The following is a 26449-nucleotide window of genomic DNA, read 5'->3' as shown; positions in this document are numbered from 1 at the left end:
GACAGTATTCATTGTTCCAACATGGTAAAAGAACTGTGCCTCTATGTTGTACACTTGTACAGATATCAAACTTTGTTTCGGACTTAGGTTATGAAAATTATGATTTTTTTTTCATATTTTGGTAAACTTTGCAATGAACATGTCAGTGTGCCAAGTAATACCTCATTTTGAAAATGGTGTTACTCCTTAAAACATGGTAAAAGAACTGTCTGTGCCCTGTACACATGTACATATATCACAGTTTGTTTAGTCTTGTAGGATTATGAAAATTATAAATTTTCAATACTTTTCATTATTATGTCCATATCTTTGCAAGGGAACATGGTGATGACACAAATGATGCATCATTTTATAGCTGACATTGAGCTGCACAACTTCTACACTGATGTGTAGCCTCTGTCTGTTACAAGTGATGAGATATTATGCTTTGTTTATCAATTATGAGGAATATTATATTAGTCATATTTCTGTGAATATCTCTGTAAAGGAGCATCACACAGTAATGGTTAAGGTATCATTTTAAAACCGACATTCATATAAACAAATTAAATGCAAATTGTATGGGTCTGCATGGTACATTGATCAAGATATTGTGCTTTGCTTTTCCAAAAAGGTAAAAAATATGCACAATATCAGCATTCCTTGCCATATATTTAATAATGACTTTGATACGCACTATCAACATTTACACTGTTGGAAAGGCCAGTGTCTGCTGAACAATGTTCGCATTTACATTTTTAGTCCAGCTCTTATGGTTAGAGAGTTATGAACATTTGTTTTCTGTATAGTTATTAGAAGTGGATTTTCTGAAAATGAGCTCAGGCTGCACTGTTCCTATGGTGGAATTAAGCAGGCAGCTTTTCCTGAGCTGCTCCAGAGTGAATGCGTTAAGCAATTCCTCAGAGGGGCTTCTAATATCAGGCCTCCTACTCCTTCCTGGGACCTGAATTCTGTTAGAAACTAACCTTACCTCCTTTCGAACCTGCCACTTCAACAGAATTTAAATACCTCTCCTGGAAGACTGCCTTCTCACTAGCTATCAACTCAGCCAGAAGGGACTCAGAACTTCAAGCTCTCATGGCTGTCTGAACCTTTCATAATTTTTCATGCAGACAGGGTCTCCCTCTGGAGTAATCCCTCCTTTATACCCAAGGTGGTATCTGATGTGACCCTTAACCAGGCCATACACTTTCCCACCTTCTTTCCCAACCCTCAAAACAAGGGGGAAAGAATTCTGAACTCACTAGACGTGCCCAGACAACTCAGATATTATCTGGACTGCACTAAACCTTTCAGAAAAACTGACCAGCTCCTTGTAAGCTTTGCCCCAGGGTCAGAGGGGAAGCCCATCTCCAAACAAACCATTTCCAAATGGATTTCACACTGTATCCATTTCTGCTACAGACTACATGGGAAACCCATCCCTAAGTCAATCCGTACCCACTCCACAAGGGCAACCTCCACTTCTGCTGCCTCCCTCAGAGGAGTACGCACCAGGGACATATTGGAAGTGGCCAGCTGGACCTCTATCCATACCTTAACAAAGCATTACCACCTACCTCTCTTTTCTGAGTCTAGGGCAAGGTTTGCCTCTGCCCGTACCTAGGACTCTACCCATCCTTCCATCCTTTACCTCAGCTTTGAGAATCCTCCCACAGGTGATGACTGCAACAGTGAAACATGAAGAACATAGTAAAGTTGTGTACACTTACCATAAATGTAGGTGTTTGAGTGTATTCATTGTTGCAGTCTTCGTTTCCTTCCTTCCATCCCCCTTTTCACATCTTCCCCTAGGGGGACACATGCTTCCCTAGGTGGCTCTTAGCCACCAAGACCACTTCTCTCTTTTCCCTTGTGCTTCTGACAAGTTAAGGCAAGAAAAACTGATGTAATGATATCCGCTGCCTTGCTTTATAGTACTAATGACTTGATGTCAGACTACAGGCGACAGCAGCCGGCATACAAAAACATTGACTCTGTTATTCAGGCTGGCCGAGGGTTACCACAGCAGGGATAACCAACAGGTGATGACTGCAACAGTGAATATACTTGAACATCTACATTTATGGTGAGTGTACACAACTGTACTTTCTACTACAAGTGTTAAATTAAAGTGTAGCCCTTAGCTTTGGAAACCTATATATTATGAATTAATGTTATTAGTCTGGTTCATTTTCTTTTAGTTTGACCATGTCTAACTGTTATGACCACTGTGATAATTTCATTGTTGCTATTGAAACTATGCCTACTAAAGACAAGATAGGATTATATAACTGCCATCTGTGTGAGACTGTTTCTGTACACAGAGTTTCTAATTGAGTAAAAAAGAGATCTTACATTCTGTATGTTCAGTTTTGTGCAGTTGTGATTTAATTAGAACAGATCTCTACATTCCAGATTTTTTGGTTAATGTGGAAGTTTTCCTTATAATCAGTGGTGTTTAAGCATTTGAAAACTGGATAAAGTCTCAAAACATCTGGTCCACGCATACTTCCTGATTTACTATCCTGTGCAGCACATAACTCTTACCATCGGTCTACTTGATTTCTTTCTCTCGAGCTGGAAAGGGCATGTATATCAACATATCCAAAACAGTTTGGTACATTGCCCAAATTGTTTCAGTTTTCTGTCAGTGAAGTGTTTAGCTAGGCAGTCCTTTAAATACTGTTCAGCACAGTTCTTTTGGCTGTAAAACATCAATGTAATCAAAATTTTCTGATTTTTATTTATTTATTTAAGTTTGATGACCGGGAAAGTCCACTGGGCCAAAAAGAGTACATTTTCAGTGGAGGCCCAGGGAGAAAAGCTCCACGATAATAGCAAGTTACATTTCACATGTTACAAAAAGACATAGTTCAGTCGAGCTAGTTTAACATTTACAAATAAGCTGCAAGATATTAGCATTTGGCATGTCACACTGTTAAAATTGATGGACATATTTCAATACACTAATTTCAACATCAGTGTCAAGTGACAGTGAGAGGTGGAAAGCGGAGGGGTGGGATTTAGGTTGGAGCATGACAAGGGCATTCCCATTTGGATGAAAGATGAGGGAAAAATAGAGATTTGAAATTTGTATGGTTTGGTAGGTTGCCTAGGTGTATGGGGAAGAGAGTTCCATTTTTTAGCTATGGAGTGGGACAGCAGTAGTTGGCCAGGTGTTCTTGCAGGTTTGTGGACTTGAAGGAGATTTTGTTTTTTGGATCTGAGTGAGCGTTTGGGCATGTAGGGTTTTAAGGTATTAGCAAGAGCTGGGCAGTCGGCAGGCTTAAAGATGAGCTTGTGTGCAATGGTGAGTTGTAGGTAAGTGAGGTAGTTTGGTAGATGTTCTTCATCTCACATTGCTGCAGTCCTAACACTTGGGTAGTCCGCTGTCCCTCGGTCGGCCCGAATATCAGAGTATAAGGCTGACGTCGGTCAGGGCGCACTTGACTGACATCAGAACGTCAGGGTACAAATGCGCATGACCGACGTCATATCCTCAGTCTTTTTTGCCGCATGGTCCGATGCAGAAGCAGTGTTGCAAGTGCCGTTCGGCGTTCTGAAATTTTTCGAATTCGGAGTTTCAGACCGAAGTCAGAGTTGGTTAAGTACCCCGTTGGGGAATATTTTGTTTTTTCTTGCCTCAGTGGTTTACCGGATGTCAGAAAAAGTGAATAACTGTATTTCTTGTGGGAAACAGATACCGCATAGGGATTACCATAATTTGTGTATACCTTGTTTGGGACCTGAGCACGACGTTGTTGGGTGCCGCTTTTGTGCTAGGTTCAATAAACGCACTATAAAGCGGAGGTTGGATTGTGCCAGGTTGGTCTTTGGGAAGCGGTGCAATTACAAAATGCCGTCGGATGCTCCGACGCCGGCTTCCTCAAAGAAGCGCAAGGACAAGGCAGTTAAACCTAGGTTAGAGGAGTCGTCCGAACCGGACGCCAGTTCTATAGAGGCGTCAGTGGAACCGGTGGTTCCGACGGAGGCCTCTCTGGAGTCTCAGGGGGAAACTTTGATTTTACAGGATGTGGCCTCCCAGGAGGCAGGTCAGGCTGTAGGGGCTTCTCAGATTACTGTACTTCCCTCCCTTCCTAAGGGGTCTAGGCCCTCTCTTTCTGCTTCCAAGGCTTCTCCTAGAGGCAGGTCTAGTTTAGCTTCTCTGGGTGTCACTCCTAGTTCTTCAGGTTCTGTACCCAAGAAGCACATGCTTAAAATGGCAGAAGATTTAATTACTTTAATTAGAGGCTCTATGCCCCCTCCTGATAAAAGGCCTAGGATGGAACCAGTGTTGGGGGATTGGGAGCAGGCTTCGGATGTGTCTGAGTCTTCGGCTGAAGACTTACAGGAGTATGCTCATTATTCTGATTCTGATGTGGATGATTCTACTCCTTCAGCTTCTCCTCCTGAGGATTTTTCTTTTTCAGAGACCCTTCACTCCATGAGAGAGCATTTTAAATGGGAAGGTCAGGACTTCTCTGATTCCAGGAAAAGGCTTAGGGAATTTTGTTTTTACCCCAGCATAGGCCTTTGGCTATACCTCCTGTTCTAAATGTGGTGGAAGATGTATTTGCAGAGGCTTCTCTTAATCCTGATTCTTTGCCTCCTGCTCCTGTTAAACCTGATAGGTATTACAGGGTACCTGAAGCTCATAAGTATCTTTTTAATAGTCCTAGGGCAGACCCTGAAACTGTTAGCCAGGGGCCTAAGGGTGTTAAGGCTTCTGTTGTCAATAATCCGGTTCCTGCAGATAAAGAGGCCAGGGCCTTGGATAGATGGGGAAAGAAAGTTTATACTTCTTCCACTCTAGCCATGAGAGCTTTGAATTGCCAGTTTCACATGTTGAAATATCAAAATTATCTCCTTTCACAGTTGAAATCTAAGGTTGATGCTCTGGCGGAAGGTATTGATTGTAAAGAGTTACAAGATTTAGTGCATGTTTCTGAACAGGTGGGTAAGCACTCTTTGCAATGTGGTTTTGATGCTGTACAGGCCTCATCCAGGGTGGCTGCCACTGGGTCAGTTCTTCGCAGGCATGCCTGGCTGCGGGATCAAAATTTATCTGACCATGTTAAAACTAGGATTTTGGATGCCCTTTGCAATCTGATGTCTTGTTTGGTTCTCCTGTTGAGGCAGTTTTAAAGAAAATGGAAGACAAGGCTAAGTCTATGCAGACTGTTAAAGAATTTTTGCAGGTTCAGCCTCCAAGTTTAGTAGAAATTGGCCTACTAAGGGGTGGACGTATCCTTCTTATGATTCCCAGTCTAGGGGTAGATCTAGACGTGGCAGGGGCAGAGGTCAGGGCTCTTTCAGGCCTAGGACAGGGAGTTCTCCTGCACAGTCTTCAGGTGAGGGCAGGGGTCAGTCCTTTCGTAAACAAACCCAATGACCTACCTTTTCAGCTGCCAGAACCTTCTCGCCTGGCAGCACCTTTGGGAGGAAGGTTGGCACTTTTCAAAGAAAATTGGAGGTTGATTACCCAAGACAGATGGGTATTGGACATCATACATCACGGTTACAGGTTTTATTTCCATACCTTGCCTCCTTTCAAGGGCATGCCGGACATTCCTCCTCAACAAAGAATAGAGGCTCACAAGCAAATTTCTCTGTTACTCCAAATAGGGGCCATACAGCCGGTTCCTATGCCAGAAAGAGGCCTAGGATTTTATTCTCGCCTGTTCCTTGTACCAAAAAAGGGGAACACGTGGAGACCAATTTTGGATTTATCTATCCTCAACACTTATCTGGACATTCCCAAGTTCAAGATGTTGACATTACAACAACTTTTACCTCTGCTGGGCAAGGATCACTGGATGGTAACTTTGGATCTCAAAGAGGCATACCTTCATGTTCCTATCAGACTAAGTTGCAGGAAGTATCTGCGTTTTCGGACTGGGACTTCTCACTATCAGTTCTCTGCATTGCCCTTTGGCTTATCTACTGCCCAGAGTATTTCACGAAAGTTCTGGCTCCAGTGATAGCTTTCTTCAGGCTGAAAGGAATACAAATCTATCCTTATTTGGACGATTGCCTGATTCTGGCTCAAGGAAGGGAAGAGCTTCTTCGTCATTTGGAATATGTGATAGCAGTGCTAAGATGCCTGGGGTATTCTGTGAACGAAATAAAGTCCAGTCTAGTACCCTCTCAAGACATGTGCTTTCTGGGTGTAAGACTGAATACAGCATCCCAGATGGCCTTTCTAACCCCGGACAAACAAAAGAATCTTTCCCTTTACTTCCATCATCTCTCTCTTCAGTCCGGGCTGACTGCAAGGACAGTCCTTCAAGCCTTAGGGTTCATGGCATCTTGTATTCTGGTGCTTCCCAATGCCATACTGCATATGAGGAAGTTGCAATGGTATCTCAAGAATGTATGGACACAGCACTGCCAGGATCTGGACACTGTCATTCCAATAATACCTTGCATTCAAAAGGAATTTTTGTGGTGGGCTCAGGAATGTCACCTAAACAAGGGACTCTCTGTGACCCGGCCAGAGGCGAGTCAAATTTTAACGACAGATGCCTCGGACAAAGCTTGGGGAGCTCATCTAAGCGGAAAGTGGATACAAGACAAGTGGCCTGTCAGACTACAGCATCTACATATCAACTTGAAGGAGATGTTAGCAGTCCAGTTTGCATTAATAGCTTTCAAGGATTTACTTCTTCCAGGGCAGGTGTTGATTCTAACAGACAACACGACTGTCATGTGGTACATCAACAAGCAAGGGGGAACACATTCTTATCCTCTATGCAGGCAAGCAATGATTTTGTGGGAGACTGCTCTCAGTTTACAACTAAGTCTTCAGGCAAGGTTTCTGCCGGGAGCACAGAACTCCTTAGCAGATGTGTTAAGCAGACAAATCATGGATCCCCACGAGTGGAAACTGGATCTTCATGTATTTCAGAAATTGACAGTGTCCTGGGGAACTCCAGACATAGATCTGTTCGCTTCTCCACTAAACCATCAGCTGCCAAAGTTTTGCACAAAAAGGTTTCATCCCACAGCCTGGAAAGTGGATGCTCTTTCTTTCAGTTGGAAAAATCTTCATGTGTATGCCTTTCCACCTCTGCCTCTCCTCCCAAAGGTACTTCTGAAGGTCAGACAGGACAAGCCAAGGATGATTTTGATAGCTCCAGATTGGCCTCGGCAGCACTGGTACCCATTACTGAGAAGTCTAGTGCGGAAGCCTCCATGGCCTTTGCCTTTGATTCCACATCTGTTGTCCCAGGAGGACAGTCATTTGCTCAATGTCAAACTTCACTCTCTTCATCTAACAGCCTGGCATATTCTGTTTTAAACCATAGAGGGTCTCAACTTCCACAACAAGTTTTGAATGTGATTTTGGAAGCTAGAAGGCCTAGTACAAGGAAAGTGTACGCAGATAAATGGAAGAGATTTTTGTTTTGGAGTGCAGCTAAGGATTTGGATGTTTCTGAGCCTGATTTAAGTGTGGCTCTTCAATATCTTACTGAGTTGTTAGACAAAGGTTTGTCCTTCTCTTCTATTAAGATTCATGCTGCAGCAATTTCAGCTCACTACGACTGTGACCCACCATTGTTTTCTCATCCTTTGTTCAAGCAATTTCTTAGAGGGGAAAAGAATATAAGACCCCCACGAAGGGCTCCTACTCCTGCTTGGGATCTCAATTTTGTGTTGGAGAAACTCACTCTACAACCTTTTGAGCCTGCAGCTACTGCTGAGTTGAAATATTTGTCATGGAAGACTGCTTTGTTGTTGGCCATTACCTCTGCAAGAAGGGTTTCTGAATTGCAGGCCCTTATGGCAGTTGAGCCTTTCTTAATTTTCCATAAGGATAGGGTATCTTTACGTACTAATCCTTCCTTTATGCCTAAAGTGGTTTCTAGTGTGGCTTTAAACCAAACTATTCATTTGCCTACTTTTTATGCAAATCCCCAAAATAAAGGGGAAAAGATTTTGCACACTTTAGATGTACACAGGCAGTTGCGATATTATTTGGACAGAACTAAAGGGTTCAGGCAATCTCAGCAGTTATTAGTTTCTTTTGCTTTGTGCTCTCAGGGCAAGCCCGTGTCAAAACAAACTATTTTTAAGTGGATTGGATTTTGCATTGCTTTCTGTTATTCCCATCATGGCAAAGAGATTCCAGCTGGGATTAGGCCTCATTCCACTAGGGCTACTGCCACTTCAACAGCTTTTTTGAGGGGGGTGACGACTAAGGATATTTTGGAGGCAGCCACTTGGAGTTCAGTGCATACCTTCTCTAGGCATTACCACCTTCCATTGTACTCTAAATCCAGGGCTGGGTTTGCCACTGCTGTGTTGCAGGGCATTCTGGCAGCTCCTGCTTCATTATAGTTTAGCCATCCTCCCTTACCTCTGCTTTGGGATTCTACCCAAGTGTTAGGACTGCAGCAATGTGAGATGAAGAACATAGTACAGTTTTGTACCTACCATAAATGTAGATGTTCGAAGATCCACATTGCTGCAGTCCAATTTACTCCTCCCTCCTTCCCTCTGAAGTTTGAGGTGGTTGTGTGGGTTGGGTTATCCATCTGAGGTATATTGTGTTTATTGTATATATTGTATATATTGTACATATTCTTGGTGTTAGGCTGGTTGATTGTTTAGCTGTTGCCTATGGGTTTTGACCTTTTTTCTTTAGGGTCTTCTGACATCTGGGGCAAGAAAAGACTGAGGATATGACGTCGGTCATGCGCATTTGTACCCTGACGTTCTGATGTCAGTCAAGTGCGCCCTGACCGACGTCAGCCTTATACTCTGATATTCGGGCCGACCGAGGGACAGCGGACTACCCAAGTGTTAGGACTGCAGCAATGTGGATCTTCGAACATCTACATTTATGGTAGGTACAAAACTGTACTTTCCAGCCAGTTTAGGGTGTGGAAAGAGAGGCAGTGGTGGGATGAGGTTTTTGAGTAGGTTGCGAATTTGGAGATCTTGTGGTAGCAGGATTAGAGTTTGGATCGGAGGCTGAGATGGAGATTAGTGAAAAGAGGGGCACCATACATAAGGGAGGGGAGTAGGAAGGTGGATGCAAAAGTTTGGCAGGTAGTGGGGCTTAGGAAGTGGTTGTGCCTGTAGAAGAGACCTAATTTTTGGTGGGTTTTCTTGTTTGTGGAGTGGATGTGTATGTCAAATCTTAGTTCTTCATCAATAATGATGCCCAGCAGCTTGATGGTGTGAACAATTTCAAGGTAGGTGTTTTGGCTCTGTATGGTGAAAGTGGTTTTGTCAATGATGGAGTTTTTGGTAGGGGGGAAAAAGCATTAGTTTGGTTTTATTTGCATTTAGTTCCAGATGGTGAGACTGCATCCAGGCTTCTGTTTTGGAGAAGGCTAATTGGGTGTTTGCTAGGAGTTTGGAGGGGGAGAAGGCTGAGCATATGATTTTTGAGTCATGAATCTGGGATGGAAAGGTGAAAGTTTTTAATGAATAGGTTGAAGAGAAGAGGGCCAATAACAGAGCCTTGTGGGACACCTGTGGATCTAGGAAGGAAGGGGGAGGTTGAAGTTTTGCATTGGACAGCTTGTTGGCAGTTAGACAAGCAGCTGCAAAACCAGGCTATGGTGGAGGGAGAGAGTTGCAGGGTGGATAGTTGGGATATTAATAAGGTGTGTGTGATGGTGTCACAGGCCTTTGCCTTATCTAGGAATAGTGTGAAGACAAACTTGCCTGAGTCACGTTCAAGGTTTATGGTTTCAAGAAAGGAAAGAAGGACAGTCATGGTGCTGTGGCCAGGCCGGAAGCCATGCTGGGTAGGGGGAGGAGATTGTTTTGAGTTAGGTGTGTCATGAGTTGTGCTTGTATTGTTTTCTCTAGTATTTTAGAAAGAGGGGAAAGGATAGAGATAGGCCTGAAGTTGGTGGTGTCAGTGTTTTTGCCACCTTTGTGGAGGGGGATGATGTAAGCATGGTGCCAGATGGAAGGGGTGTATGATTCTTGTATGTATCCATTTACAAGAATAGAGATGGGGTAGGCAATTCTGTCTGCAGATTGTTCGAGGAAGGTGGGAGGAAGGTTGTCAGGTGCATTGCGACAGGGTTTGATTTTAAGGAGAAGTCTTTTTGTGGTGCTTGTGGGAATAGGCTTGAGGTTAAAGGATGTGGAGGAAGGGAGATGATTGGGGTGGAGGTTGCGGCAGGAGGGGGTGGTGAAGCAGGGGGGTGGGAAGAAGCCTGATAGCTTAGCTATGCAGTCTATGAAGAATGAGTTGAATAGGGAAGCTGTTTCAATGTTAGAGAGGTTGGGGTCTGGGCAGGGATTTTCTTTGTTGCCAGGATGCAGCATGGATGAAATGAGTCCCAGATGATGTTCTTCATCTCACATTGCTGCAGTCCTTACACTTGGGTATAGCGCTGTCCTCGGTCGGCCCGAATACCAAAGTATATGGCTGACGCCGGTCATGGCGCATTAAACTGACGCCAGGACGTCAGGGTATAAATGCGCATGACCGACGTCATATCCTCAGTCTTTTTTGCCGCGTGGTCCGATGCAGAAGCAAATTTGCGAGTGCAGGTTGGCGTCCTGAGATTTTCGAAACGGAGTTTCAGACCCGAATCAAGTTGGCTAAGTACCCGTTGGGGAATATTTTGTTTTTTCTTGCCTCAGTATTTTACGGATGTCAGAAAAAGTAAATAACTGTATTTCTTGGGGCAAACAGATACCACATAGGGACTCCAACAGCTTGTGTATACCGCGTTTAGGGCCTGAGCACGGCGTTGTTGGGTGTTCCTCTTGCGCTAGATTTAACAAGCGTCATAAAGAGGAGATTAGACTGCGCTAGGTTAGTCTTGAAGCGGTGCAATTACAAAATGCCGTCGGATGCTCCGACGCCCGCTACCTCGAAGAAGCGCAAGGACAAAACACCTAGGCCTAGGTTAGAGGCACCAGCCGACCGGACGTCGGTTCTTTAGAGACGCGGTTGTGCCAGAGGCCCAAACAGAAGTTTCCCTAGAGTCCCAGGGGGAGACTTTGTTGTTACAGGATGTGTCTTCACAGGAGGTAGGCCAGGCTGAAGGGGCTTCTCAGGTAGCTGTTCTCCCCTCTCTGCCTAAGGTGGTTAGGCCTTCCCCTACTGTTACAAAGGCTTCTTCCAAGAGTAGGCCAGGTTCAGCTGTAGCAGGTGCTCCTCCTAGTACTTCAGGCCCTGTGCCCAAGAGACATATGCTTAAGATGGCTGAAGATTTAATTACTCTGATTAGGGTTCTATGCCCCTCCTGACAAAAGGCCTAGGGTGGATCCTGAATTTGGGAATTTTGAACAGGATTCTGATATTTCTGAGTCTTGGCTGAGGATTTACAGGAGTTTTCTCATTATTCTGATTCTGATGTGGATGACTCCACCTTCTGCTTCTCCTCCTGAGGATTTCTCATTCTCAGAGACTCTCCATGCCATGAGGGAACATTTTAAATGGGAAGGTCAGGATTTCTCTGATTCCAGGAAAAGACTAAGGGAATTTTTGTTTTACCTCAGCATAGGCCTTTAGCTATACCCCTGTTCTTTCTGTGGTGGAAGATGTTTTGCAGAGGCTTCCCTTAACCCTGATTCTTTACCTCCCGCTCCTGTTAAACCGGACAGATACTATAGGGTGCCTGAAGCTCACAAGTATCTTTTTAAAAGCCCTAGGGCAGATCCAGAGACAGTTACTCAGGGGCCTAAAGGGGTTAAGGCTTCTGTGGCTAAAAATCCAGTTCCTCAGGACAAAGAGGCAAGAGCTTTAGACAGATGGGGTAAGAAAGTGTATACTTCCTCAACTTTAGCCATGAGGGCTTTAAATTGTCAATTCCACATGCTGAGATATCAAATCTATCTCCTTTCACAGTTAAAGTCTAAGGTAGATGCTCTGGCAGAAGGTATTGAATGTAAGGAGTTACAAGATCTGGTACATGTGTCTGAACAGGTGGGTAAGCATTCCTTACAATGTGGTTTTGATGCTGTACAGGCCTCTTCCAGGGTGGCTGCCACTGGTACTGTCCTTGAGGCACGCCTGGTTACGGGATCAGAATTTAGCTGAACATGTTAAGTCAAGGATCTTGGATGCCCTTTACAATCTGATGTGTTGTTTGGTTCGCCTGTTGAAGCAGTTTTAAAGAAAATGGAGGACAAAGCTAAATCTATGCACACTGTTAAAGATTTTTACAGGTTCAACCACCAAAGTTTAGCAGAAACTGGCCAAGCAAGGCGTGGACATACCCTTCTTATGATTCCCAGTCTAGGGGTAGGTCTAGGCATGCTAGGGGCAGAGCTCAGGGTTCCTTTAGATCCAGGACAGGGGGCTCACCTGCACAGTCTTCAGGGAGGGCAGGGGTCAGCCCTTTCGTAGACAGACCCAATGACCTACCTTTTCAACTGCCAGAACCTTCACGTCTCGCAGCACCTTTAGGAGGAAGACTGACACTTTTCAAAGAGAACTGGAGTTTAATTACCCAAGACAGATGGGTATTGGATATCATTCACCACGGTTACAGATTTTATTTCCATACCTTACCACCGTTCAAGGGCATGCCAGATATTCCGCCCCAACACAAATTGGAAGCTCACAGACAAATATCCATATTGACACAGATAGGGGCCATACAACCGGTGCCTATGGCAGAAAGGGGCCTAGGATTTTACTCTCGCCTATTCCTAGTACCAAAAAAGGGGAACACGTGGAGACCAATTCTGGATTTGTCTATCCTCAACACCTTTCTGGACATCCCCAAGTTCAAGATGCTGACATTGCAACAGCTTTTACCCCTCCTGGGCAAGGATCACTGGATGGTAACTTTGGATCTCCAAGAGGCTTACCTTCATGTCCCTATCACTCTAGGCTGCAGGAAGTATCTGCGTTTTCGAGCTGGAGATTCACACTATCAATTCTCTGCATTGCCCTTTGGCTTATCCACTGCACCCAGAGTATTCACAAAGGTCCTGGCTCCAGTGATAGCTTTTTCAGACGGAAAGGAATACAGATTTACCCTTATTTGGACGATTGCCTGATTCTGGCTCAGGGCAGGGCGAACTTCTACAGCATTTAAAGTATGTGATAACAGTGCTAAGATGCCTAGGGTATTCTGTGAACGAAACAAAGTCCAGTCTAGTACCCTCCCAGGACATGTGCTTTCTGGGTGTGAGACTGAATACAGCAGCCCAGATGGCCTTCTTGACCCCGGACAAACAAAAGAATCTTTCCCTTTACTTCCAACAACTATCACATCAGTCCGGGCTGACTGCAAGGACAGTCCTTCAAGCCTTAGGGTTCATGGCATCTTGTATTCTGGTGCTTCCCAATGCCAAACTGCATATGAGGAAGCTACAATGGTATCTCAAGAATCTATGGACACAGCACTGCCACGATCTGGACACTGTCATTCCAATAATACCTTGCATCCAAAAGGAATTCTTGTGGTGGGCTCAGCAATGTCACCTAAACAAGGGACTTTCTGTGACCCGGCCGGAGGCAAGTCAGATTCTAACAACAGCCGCCTCAGACAAAGCTTGGGGGGCTCATCTCAATGGAAAATGGATACAGGACAAGTGGCCTGCCAGACTACAACATCTACATATCAACCTAAAGGAGATGTTAGCAGTCCAGTTTGCATTAACAGCTTTCAAGGAATTACTTCTTCCAGGACAGGTGTTGATTCTAACAGACAACACAACCGTCATGTGGTACATCAACAAGCAAGGGGTACACATTCTTACCCTCTATGCAGACAAGCAATGATTCTATGGGAAACTGCTCTCAGTCTACAACTGGATCTTCAGGCAAGGTTTCTGCGGGGTGCAGAACTCCTTAGCAGATGTGTTAAGCAGGCAAATCATGGATCCCCACAGTGGAAACTGGATCCTCAGGTATTTCAGCAAGTAACAGTGTCATGGGGAACACCAGACATAGATCTGTTCGCTTCTCCTCTAAACCACCAGCTGCCAAAGTTTTGCACAAAAGGATACACCAGGCAGCTTGGAAAGCGGATGCTCTTTCTTTCAGTTGGAAAAATCTTCATGTATCGCCTTTCCACCACTTCCTCTACTTCTAAAGGTTCTGCTAAAGGTAAGCCAGGACAAACCAAGAATGATCCTGATAGCTCCAGATTGGCCCGACAGCATTGGTACCCACTACTGAGAAATCTAATAAGGAAACCACCGTGGCCCCTGCCCTTGATTCCTCAACTGTTATCTCAAAGGACGGTCATTTACTCAATGTCAAGCTTCACTCTCTTCATCTCACAGCATGGCATATCCTGTTTTAGCTCATAGCAGGGCTCAACTTCCTCAACAAGTTTTGAATGTGATTATGGAAGCTAGGAGACCTAGTACAAGGAAAGTGTATGCGGACAAGTGGAAGAGATTTTTGCTTTGGAGTGCAGCAAAGGGTGTGGATGTTTCTGAGCCTGACTTAAGTGTGGCTCTTCTATATCTTACTGAGTTACTGGACAAGGGTTTGTCCTTCTCTTCCATTAAAATTCATGCTGCAGCAATTTCAGCTCACTATGACTGTGATCCACCTTTGTTTTCTCATTCGTTGTTCAAGCAATTTCTCAGAGGGGCAAAGAACATAAGACCTCCACGAAGAGCTCCTACTCCAGCTTGGGACCTCAATTATGTGTTGGAAAAGCTCACTCTGCCACCTTTTGAGCCTGCAGCTACAGCTGAGTTAAAATATTTGTCATGGAAGACTGCTTTTTTGTTGGCCATTACCTCTGCAAGAAGGGTTTCTGAGTTGCAGGCCCTTATGGCTGTTGAGCCTTTCTTGATCTTCCATAAGGATAGGGTATCTTTACGCACTAACCCTTCCTTTATGCCTAAGGTGGTCTCAAGTGTGTCCTTAAACCAGTCTATTCATTTACCTACCTTTTATGCAGACCCCCAAAACAGGGGGGAAAAGATCTTGCATACTTTGGACGTGCACAGACAGTTACGCTACTACTTAGATAGGACTAAGGGTTTCAGGCAGTCGCAACAGTTGTTTGTTTCTTTTGCTTTAGGTACTCAGGGCAATGGATTGGGTTTTGCATTTCTTTTTGTTATTCTCAGCATGGCAAGCAGATCCCAACAGGGATCAGACCTCATTCCACTAGGGCTACTGCCACCTCTACAGCCTTTCTAAGGGGAGTGTCAACTAAGGACATTTTGGAGGCAGCTACTTGGAGTTCAGTACATACTTTCTCTAAGCACTACCACCTTCCCCTCTACTCTAAATCTAGGGCTGGGTTTGCCACTGCTATTCTACAGGGCATTTTGACAGCTCCTGCTTCTTTTTGATTTGCCATCCTCCCTTACCTCTGCTTTGGGAATCTACCCAAGTGTAAGGACTGCAGCAATGTGAGATGAAGAACATAGTACAGTTTTGTACCTACCATAAATGTAGATGTTCGAAGATCCACATTGCTGCAGTCAACCCTCCCTCCGTCCCTCTGTGTTTAGGGGTGGTTGTGTGGTTAGGTTAGTACTTTATTAGATAATTGTTAGAAGTTGTACATAGTTTGGGTGTGGGGTGTTTAGTGTTTGGTAATTTTTTGATTTTACCCTGTTTAGGGTCTTCTGACATCTGGGGCAAGAAAAGACTGAGGATATGACGTCGGTCATGCGCATTTATACCCTGACGTCCTGGCGTCAGTTTAATGCGCCATGACCGGCGTCAGCCATATACTTTGGTATTCGGGCCGACCGAGGACAGCGCTATACCCAAGTGTAAGGACTGCAGCAATGTGGATCTTCGAACATCTACATTTATGGTAGGTACAAAACTGTACTTTTTTAGGATTTGTTGAGTGTAAGGACTGGAGTTTGGAGTAGTGGCCTTTAGTTATTAGTTTTTTTGTGGAATTCCGTAGTTCCTTATATTCTAGGAGGGTGTTAAGGTTTTTATGTTTCAGGTATTTTCCATTTTTTTGTCCCTCTGGTGCATGGATAGTTTAGTGTCTTTTGATAACCATGGGCAGGGATTGACTTTGATGTGTTTGATCCGAGGGAGGGCTTGCTGATTGAGAAGGGTTAGTAATGAGAGGTTAAATTAGGAAACGGCATCATTTAGAGGAAGGATTTTTAGAGGGGACCAGTTAGTATGCTTTAAGCTTTCTGAGAATGTTAGAGGGTTGAAAGAGAAGAGGTTGCGGGTTTGGATGTAGTGGTGCTGTTTTTGCAGTGGAGAAGGGAGACTATCGGCGAAGGCAGGTAGGTGATCGCTGAGTGGATCAGGTAATGTCCCTGCTTTGGTGATAAGGTGTGGGTGAGTTGCTAGGATCCAGTCAGTGATTGTACCAGTGGTACCATCTTTATTGGTCTGGTTGGTGATTGTATTAGTTGGGAGAAATTGTACAGGTTGATTGTGTGAGAAGGGGCTTCAGAGTTGACTGTGTTCCAATTGATGTTGGTGTCACCAAGTATATAGGTTTCATTTTTTATATTGGAGGAGAACCAGGACAGGATATTTTCAAGAGGTTTGATATTATCACCAGGGGGGAATATAGAGGGCAACTAATACATATGGACTTGTGGTTTATTTTTAGCAAACCTATTAGGATTTCAGCATTGGCAAAGGTAGGGATTTTATTGGAGTATGGAGTTATGGTGTGGGAGGGGAGGTAGATTATTGCTACTCACCACCTTTTTTGTGGGCTGTATCATTTCGAATTATTTGGAAACCTGGTGGTAGGATTTTGCTATCCTTAATATAGGATTTTAGCCAGGTTTCAGAGATGGCGGGTATGTTGGGGTGGTTATGTGAGAGCCAGGCATGGAAGGAATTTTATTTTTCACGCTTTGTGCATTTAATGTTGTAATGCAAATTGATTTAGAGTTTGTGGGTTGGGTGTTTGGTATGCTCAGAGTAGTGTTTGAGAAGGGTCCTGGGTTGGGGTGGATATCTCCGGCAAGGGAGAGAGAAATTTGGTGTAGGAGAAGGGAGAGGTAGTGTAGGGTAAGAGTTGTAGGGTAAGAGTTGTTAGAGTAGTGTGAGATATGTGATTTCCTTGAATGAAATGGAAGAGCTGTGTACAGAGGGTGTAGAGGTGGGAGTTGTTTTGGTTTGAATAGATAGGTTGGGTTACAGACAAAGAGCTCATGGGAAATTGAGGAGTAAGATGGGAGGTGGGGTTGTTGCAAAGGTGTGGTGGAGTGTGTGTGTGAGAGTTATGACAAGGTTTGGGAAGAAGTGAGAGATAGGTCAGACTAGAGAGAGAGATTAGGAGGGCTACTTGGGTTATAAAGAGTTGAGATTTGAGGAGTGGAGGTTTGAAAGATGGTGAGTAATTTGTGGGTGGGGCTTTGTGTGAGAGGCTTGATTGGAATGAAATTGGGTGGGGAGGAGCTAGGGTATGTATAAAGTTACAGGTAGTGGAGGTGGGTTGGTTTTGGGGGCAGGGTAGGGGAGCGGAGTAAGCCCGGAGGGCAAACGGAGCGGGAAGAGACCCCCTGCAGAGGTGAGCACCGAAAAAGTATCAGTGAGAGGAGGTGAGTGAAGAACACTACTAGTTAATGGCAGTTTGACCATGAATCTAGTAAGTTGAAGAGCAGAAAGTGGATATAAAGTAATGAAACCCTAACAGAGTCTGAATTGTTCTTCAGAAGAGGGAAAGTTGGATATGGCTAGGGACACTGTAAAGGTAACAGGCAAAAAAATGTATGAAGTTGGTGTGGGATCTGCCACCTTCTGGTGACAATATGGCAATGCAGCAGTTCGGGTGAAGGTGGTTATCCCTGCGAGTGTGCACGCTGTCATGGGCTCTGCTTTTATCTAGACTTACAGCTACTGAAGTCTTCTTACAATAGGACATTAATAATTAGCAGAAATCCCACAGTAGCTTACATATATATTTAAAATGAAGAGACGAGTTTTTCCCTGGGAAGAGTAGGTCCACCCAATATCAGGGTTCGTTCCGGTCAGTTGGTTTCCTGGGCAGGAGGGAGAAAATACCACGTGCTGGCTGGAAGAAACAGCAGAGGGAGAAGTAGCATTAATATTAGACACTGTAGATAAAGGATTACAATGTGGAGGGAGAAAATACCACGTGCTGGCTGGAAGAAACAGCAGAGGGAGAAGTAGCATTAATATTAGACACTGTAGATAAAGGATTACAATGTGGAGGGTGTAGAGGGAAAGAGGATGAGTGTGGGTGAGTAAGAGAGGTGAGCAGGGTGGAGGGAGTAGTGGTGGAAGAGAGAGAAATTGAGGCTGAGATAGTGCGTGCAGTGTGGAGACTGTAAGAGCGTTAGGCAAAGGCTGTGAATAGTAAAAAAAGAGCAAACAAATATGTCCGTAGAGGATCCAAAATTGCAGTAGTTTTTCAAAAGTAATACACATGCAGTGGTAATTCACTTCACAATTCATTTACTCATTGTGTACCATTTTGTACACCTGAGTACCTTCCACAGGCACTGTGCCAGTTTGATAACTTTACATTTAATGCCTGTGTATTAGACAAATGATGCAATTTTCTCAATGTATGCTGTTTGGGTGGTGATCAGTTTAATTAACGATCAGAATGGTCATTTATCACAAATCTGATGTTTGTTTACAGAATAAGGCAGCAACTGGAGCTGTTGTTTCTTCTCATGGTGGTTGTTGCATGTAGAAATTATATCTTCATTTTAAAATGGTTTCAGGCTGATATCTTTATTTCCACTGGGATTCATTCTCTATGATTTCCCTGGGGCCTCAGGTGAGGGTGGCAGAGGTTGTTTATTATATTTCAGTAAACCATGCATGCTTTGAAAACACTGGTCCTGTTATTTTACTTTAATGTGGTTCCATGCGTGGCACTTCGACACAGTGTTTGATATCCTTGAGTTGAGTACTCAATTGCTCTTCAGTGACACATTCTCCCCTGGTTGGCTGTTACATGCTTGAGAGCCCATAAAAATCACTGAACAGAATTCCAGGGGTTTTGTCTGTCTGCTCCATTTGTTCTTACTGTGACAAACACCAGAACAAATGATTTTTTTATACACAATCACACAGTTATTTCTAAGTAATCTTGAATAACAGCCCATACCTGGAAATATTATTTTAGCTAGGGTGCAGGCTGTGGTCTTGTCTTCCTTGTAGCATTGTCACATTTACATCCAGTCTAGGAATTACAGGTCACACTCTTTCTGGGTACACTTAGATTTCAGAGTTCAGTCAACAACATACAAATTAATTATTTTTAAGTAAGTACATATCATTGCCTACTCTCTCTAGCTTCTATAGGAAATCATTTACAAATTAATTTGCTTCATAACTGTCCAGCTACAGTAATAAATCATGCATCTGTTATCAAAAAGTCTGAAAAAAAACACTGCCATTAAAGGTAATCCATATTAGTTTATGGTCATTTTTTGGGCACTTAACCTGGGGTTCTCACTGGCCATATTGGAATGTGTATGCTTGACTGTGTTGGTGTTGAGATGCAGATACATTTCCACCATACCTTTTGACATGGTACATATTTTTGCTGCATTGATTGAGCAGGATTTCACCGAAGGCTGAAATGGTTTTAAAATGATTTTTGAAAGTCTCCCTTAAAGAATATTTATTATTTTACAAACACTCATACTGTTAGTACAGAAAAGAGGGAGCCTAGGATTTGCCACTATTCTATCTTCAGCACCACTCTTCTCAGTAATCTCTTTCATCCTTTTTCTCCTGTGACACCTGCCATCTCTTGTCCCACTTCTGTGCTTCTAAGATCAGAATAGTATTATGTGGTAGGAACTATTTAGGTACTGACAGTACTTCTTGTATTAAAGTTTCTTCTAGTTATGTTCAAGATGAGGTTCTGATTACTCTGAGCTAACACAAGACTGTGCTTTCTTTGCTCAGGCTTCACTTATTTCTTTCTTGCCATATGGTACAGTTTTGTTTATTCAGTTAAGGTATGTTGAGTTCTATATGTATTTTCTTTGCTTATTTGCCCTTTGTTGATTGGGGTAGTCTCATTAGCAGTAGCCTCTTTTTAGGGGAGATCCAGGGTGATATTTATACGATTAGGGAAAATTTGGTCAGGGCATCGTGAACTTTCCCTACTGTTTCTGATAGGTGCCATAGGATCTTTTACATCCACCTGAACTACCACCAGCTCGAGGTGATGGGGCTTCAGTTTAATGCTTCTTCTGAAGGACACCATACTACAAGTTTGTTAGAGTTGCTTACTGAAAATACATATCATGTAAAGTTATACACCATTTAAACTGGTAAAGTCTATCTGGTAAGCTCTATACTTCTCAGTAGTAGGCTGCTTATAAGATATGTGTGCTCATTGTTTGCATGTATGACTGCTATGTATGTGAAATGTAAACTCGTATCTGGTTACTTTTGGCTTCGTATTATTGATATGAAAATACACGTTTTTACTATGCATGCAGCTATGATGTATTGAATTACGGAGGTACGGTTTCACTGATTATGTGTGCACTTTTTCTTTTTTCTAGATATCCTTCAGACACAGCTGATCAGCATGGGTGTCATTCCTACACTAGTGAAACTTTTAGGTATTCATTGTGTTAATGCAGCACTGACAGAGATGTGCCTAGTTGCATTCGGCAATTTGGCTGAACTTGGTAAGTAAAGAAGTCTTCTGGGCTGAAGAATGGAGCTGGGTTTTCAGTGTATGTTTTGCATGCTGTTTACTTTAGTTTTTGAAAGTTTTCTGAGAAAAGTAAGTTTTCATTCTGTTTGTGAATTGAAAACAGGTGCCTGTTCCATCATAGCCATTACTTTTGTAGGGTTTTGTGATGTTACAAAAAACTACTTTGTTTTTGCCAGTAGGAGAAATATATGTTATACAGTGCAAAATGAAAAACATTAAATTGCTTTGATGTTTGCATTGTTTAGAGAAGCATTGTCAAGCAGGCTCCATGCTGAAAGCGTGAGACACCAAATTTCAGGTCCTTAACAGTAAAATGCAGCTGGCAAATAAAGTAGAGTGAATTTTGAACTAGTTTTGCAGGGGCTTTGCCCCCTTCACCCTGTGACATGAGAGAAGTACCCCACATACCTTTTGTATTTGTTTACATTAACTGTTAGATCACTGCACCTCAGAGTAAGGGAAATTCAGTGAAGTGCCATGAGTGGTCTTGGTGTACGTTTCCTTTTTTGTTCTTTGTGTCGCTGTTCTGTTTCACAGTTGCAGTCCTTGGAATTTCAGTAGACACTTTAAGAGAAAGTGCTGTAGTACAAGTGGCATATATCTGAAGTTTTAAACATAAACACTTCTGTAACATCAACAGAAAGGTTTGGAGGGACAGGTATATCTCTCAGAGGGCACTGCTGCTCTGGAACAGACTCTCTTTCCACATTAAACAAAGTTCATCCCTGTCCATATTGAATAACAACTTGGATGGGAAACATAAAATTTACTCCAGGACTGCTCCCTCTACTGCTAATGGACAGAGAGAGGCAGCTCCTAAATGCTTTATCCCATGCATGGTGTGATCCCAGTTATTCTCATTAGGAGTAATACATAATTCTGAACCATGGGATGAGTAAGGACAAGCTGTAACCAAATGGAAGCACAAGAAAGGAAATTGGCTAGGCTGCGAATAGCCCACAAGCGCAGCTAGCCTAGTACTTACATGTGAACCTACAGCAACATGATGCAAATTTGTTATTGAGTAATTCAGTAAAATCGTCATTTTTGGCAGCTCCCCTGTAGACCATCAAGGTCTACCCATGCTGTATATTGTATACACCCATTCCTTCCTGTGGAGTGAGAGTTGTGTGCCCCATTTGTTTGCTGAAGTGAGGACTGAGCGTGCCAGGAGTGAGATTTGTCATTTCTAGTACTAGGGACAGCAGTTTTGTAATTAAGCCATGGCACCTCTTGCGCACAAATGAAACATCCATGGAATTGGCTTGTAATGGACCAGTGTGAATTGCCTGTGCACCTCAGTAAGTACTTAATTAGTTTGTCCTTACCCCCCTTGTAGACATGCTCAGGTATTCTACAGTGGAGAGTATGTCCAGGCATGTGCCCCAGTCCCACCTCTGAAAGAGGCAAGCCGTCATAACCATGTCATCCCTCTCCTGTCCTGTGCCAGCTACAACAAGAGCCTGACCCACTAGTCTTGGGTCTCCTGGAATTTTGTTGCAGAAGGTTACACTTTGAAGACTGTTTGATTGTTGGAAAGCCTGATTTAGCCTAAATTCTTTGGCTGGGACAACTAAGTGCCTGAATCAGGAGTCTGCTGAATATACCTAGGATGGGAGGTTGGCATAATGGTTAAGGTGTTTACCTTACAGGCACAAGGTGCAGTGTTTGATTCCCAGTTGGCATAACTGGCTTGACTCACAATGGCAGTTAGCCTAGTACTAATCTATGAACATATCCTTTGAAAGACAAACTGGCACAGTGGTTAATGTTTTCCCTCCCATGCACAAGTTACAAGGTTTGATCTTCACCTCTGGTAAGAGCTTCATTTATTGAAGTGATATGTTTTGAAATGGGTTTGGCATAATGATTAAGGTATTAATCTCATAGACATAAGGTACAGGGTTTGTTCCTGGCTTCTGGTTATTGGCTAGGCTTAAAATAATACTTCAGGGCAGTTAGCCTAGTATTCACCTATGAACCTATGTATGTATGTATGTATTTTATATATATATATATATATATATATATATATATAGATATATATATATATATAGATATATATATATATATAGATATATATATCTATATATATATATATATCTATATATATATATATATATATAGATAGATATATATATATATATATATATATATATATATATATAGATAGATAGATATATATTTCCTCTCTAGCGTTTTTAGACCAGCCATAGGGCTAAGCTTGTTTACAGTGCTGATGCTGTAGGTGTATAGGTGTAGGGTGTCTGTCCATGCCAGTGATGGCCATGGTTTACTTAATATCCTGAATACTGAAGAGCTAGTCAAGAAAGGAAAAATTGAATAGTTGGCTTTTCTTTTAGGAGAGGTTTTAAGTCATTGTATGGTTCACCCTCTTACAGACTTGCAATCAACAGGGGATGACATAGCCTCAAAGACCAGTATGGACAGCTATTAGATGCAAGTTTGTGTTATTAGCATGTCCTGGAAACATGCAGGTGTATTTGTTTGCTTTTGTGTATTGACTAGGTTGGTCATACTAGAATTTTGGTCATTTTATTTTTGCACTGTTTGCCCCCAGTGTCTTTTGACTATCAGTCCTATGTCAGTTAATGGCCTATTTGTTCTCATTCAATGGAATGACAGCCAGCTGAGAGGGGAGGCAGCCATAAGTTAGCCATCAGGGGTGGATAAAGATTTTTTTCTTTTTTTTTTCTTCTACTTTACATCCATAACACAGTGGAGGGAAGAGGATGTGCAGTATGCTGATCATGGTTGATATCCCACCGACTTCTGCCAGGAATGTTCCTTTAAGCAGCCCTGTTTCTCCTCCAAACTCACTCACTGGTGGTTTCCCCGGTCTCCAGCAGGGGAAATCATACTATTCTGTGTACTCCCCAAGGATGTGTATTCCACCCTCCCAGATAAGGCAAGTTAGGCATGCCCCTTCGACATCACCTTCCCTTTCTGGCTTCTCCAGTACTAGATCTGCTAATTGAACCCATCGCCTGGATACCAGTCCTGGCTCCATCTCTCCAAGCCGGTGATGTTATACTGACTACTGCAAATTTGGCAAAGGTACTGGGGAAATTCCCCTCTTCAATGGAAGTGTGTTTTGAAGAGTGCCTCATTTGGCAATAATGGAGGCCAGAAGTCAGGAGAACCCGTGTGGAAGGAAGGTAATTGATAATGTGGCTGTGGAAGTTATGGAATTGAGAGAAAGTGCATTTGGATTCTAACTGATATCACTGAACCTCTGAACAGCCAAAACAAAGGATTTTAGATGTAATTATTGATGGGTTTGACTGCAGAAGTACTGGAGGATTTTAGTGATAGAGAGGACCAGAGTGGCTAGAGATGTGTTGTTGTTTCTTATTGTGCTGCAAGTGGTATTGATGAGTGTGATTACATCAAAAATCGGAATAATGGAGTTCAGCAAGAAAGTAGGGGCAGCAAATGGACAAGACAGATGGATAGCCTTTGCTGCATTTATACATGAAGACACCAGACATTTGTATAATCTGTTAGAGAAATTTGATCAGGATGTGATTTATTGTTACAGAGGAGACTGAGGTTACTACTCAAAGTTCCTTTAGGTGCCATAAATGACAGGACGTCAGACCTGTTCTGGATCTCAGCTATCTCAATGTGAAACTCAAATATGTAGTAAAGCAAAAGTTCTGTATGGTCTCAGTACACAGAGGCCAGCCATTTTTAAGATGATGAAGTAGCATATGCTGTTTGGACCTTCATGATGCCTGTCTCCACCTAAAGATCACCAGGGAGTCCAAGAAGTATGTATATATTTGATTAGGAACTGGCAATTTTAAGTTGATATTTCTGCCCTTCGGTGTTAACCAAGTACATGACAGTAATAATGGCTCTCTAGAGGCTGCATAGGTCCAATATCTTTCTGTAATTGGCTAATTGGCTCATACCTGCACCTGCTTTAAGACACACTTATCAATCAAGCCAGACTGTTCAGTCACCTGGGCATTACTGTTAGCATAGCTAGTTTGCATTATACCTCATATGAGCCATGTGTGTTAAATACCAACACGTGCAGAGTACCCCTGTCACTGGTCAAGGTAACAGTCCTTATAACATTTACTCTTGGTGGAAATGGAGGAATTTGGTCATTCCACAACTACATACGAGACCCCTGCAGTTCCTCTCCTCTTTTTGTTAAAAGAAGCATATGATAACATTTTGTAACTTAAGTTATTTAAATATTGCATTACCGATCAAGTGAGTCTCTTGCAAGAATATAATCTCTTGTCAATTTAATTTTAGATCTCATTAATGATTTCCTTTTGTTACCATTGTTTAATCCGTTTACATTAATAGATAATAGATTTAAACTATCCATACTGTGTATGTAAAAATATTTACTTTAAAAGATAATATGACACATTCATCCACCATATTAATTTATATATAAGACTCTAATGCATTCCTCTAACACTCTTAATATTACACATTTTTAATTCTTCCTTTCTACAAATTAAACTACTAAAATTTGTAAATAACAAAAACAGGTCTACATCTGTCATTATATATATTACTGATAAAACACAACCTACCATAGATGCTGAAGTTCCTAGTTTGCCTGTCGAATAGTGAAACTACTGTGCTAACATTCCACCTACCAATACTTAAAACTTCATAAAAAAAACTAGCTAAAATCTGCTGCAGCTTACAAATCATTAATATAATATTATACATGTTAAAATAACAAGATAATGCGATTATTTATTTATATATTTTGCCATTTAAAACTCTTCCCCCATTACTACACAAAAGTGTAATAATCCTCTTCTATTAATCACAAATATTAAATAATCCAACACATAGTGCACTGAAGGAACTGCAGGTATTTCTGGCAAGTACTGGTTTTGTACTACATGTGACAATCTCCCGTATTATCCATATGTCTGGCCTATGGGGTAGGGTTGCAAGATGGAAGCCTTTTCTTACACAGAAAAATATCCACGCCTGGCTTAAATTTGCAAAACAGTACATAAATTCTCCCAAAAGCATGTGAGCAAATGTGTTGTGGTCTGATGAGACCAAGGTTGAACTTTCTGGCCACAATTCCATAAGGTATGTTTGGCGCAAAAACAACACTTTGCATCACCAAAAGAGCACCATCACCACAGTGAAGCATTGTGGTGGCAGTATCATGCTTTGGGGTTGCTTTTCTTCAGCTGGAACTGGGGCTTTAGTCAAGGTGGAGGGAATTATGAACAGCTCCAAATACCAGTCACTTTTCAACACGACAGTGACCCTAAGCATACATCCAGATCAACAAAAGAATGGCTTCACCAGAAGAAAATTAAAGTTTTGGAATGGCCTAGCCAGAGCCCAGACCTAAATCCAGTAGAAAATCTGTGGGGTGACCTGAAGAGGGCTGTGCACAAGAGATACCATCACAATCTGACAGATTTGGAGCGCTTTTGGAAAGAAGAATGGACAAATATTGTCAAGTCAAGATGTGCCATGCTGATAGACTCCTACCCAAGAAGACTGATTGCTGTAATTAAATCAAAAGGTGCTTCAACAAAGTATTAGTTTAAGGGTGTGCACACTTATGCAACCAGCTTATTGTATGTTTCTTATTTTTTTATATTTTTTCCCGTAGCAGATTTGTTTGTTTTTCAATTGAATTGTACAGGTTATGCGTCCTATTAAAGGTTGGAAAAGTTTTGAAATGATTTATTATCTCATTTTTTATATCACAAAAACCTGGCATTTTAACAGGGGTGTGTACACTTTTTTTATCCACTGTATTTTATTTCCAAGTTAAGTTTTGGAAAGTGTTTTTATTGGGCAGGAACTGTTATGGGATATTTTAGCAGAAAAACAACAGAAAATCCACCCAAGGATGGCCAATCAACGATATCCACAAG

The 26449-nt window shown here is 42.5% G+C and overlaps 1 protein-coding gene across 2 annotated transcripts in view; it reads left to right on the top strand.

Annotated features, from left to right (window-relative positions):
• The window catches only part of RAP1GDS1 (Rap1 GTPase-GDP dissociation stimulator 1), a 1654780-nt gene that overhangs the window by 864320 nt on the left and 764011 nt on the right, over window positions 1-26449 (top strand). For both annotated transcript variants that reach the window (XM_044067200.1, XM_044067199.1), the window contains one exon: window positions 20383-20511. In XM_044067200.1, the coding sequence (XP_043923135.1) occupies window positions 20383-20511 (129 nt within the window). The remainder of the gene's footprint in view (window positions 1-20382; window positions 20512-26449) is intronic.

Source organism: Protopterus annectens, chromosome 3.part1 (genome assembly GCF_019279795.1).
Source record: "Protopterus annectens isolate FY-2018-M chromosome 3.part1, PAN1.0, whole genome shotgun sequence".
Taxonomy (NCBI): Eukaryota; Metazoa; Chordata; order Ceratodontiformes; family Protopteridae; genus Protopterus; species Protopterus annectens.
This window is presented reverse-complemented; position numbering and strand designations above follow the sequence as displayed.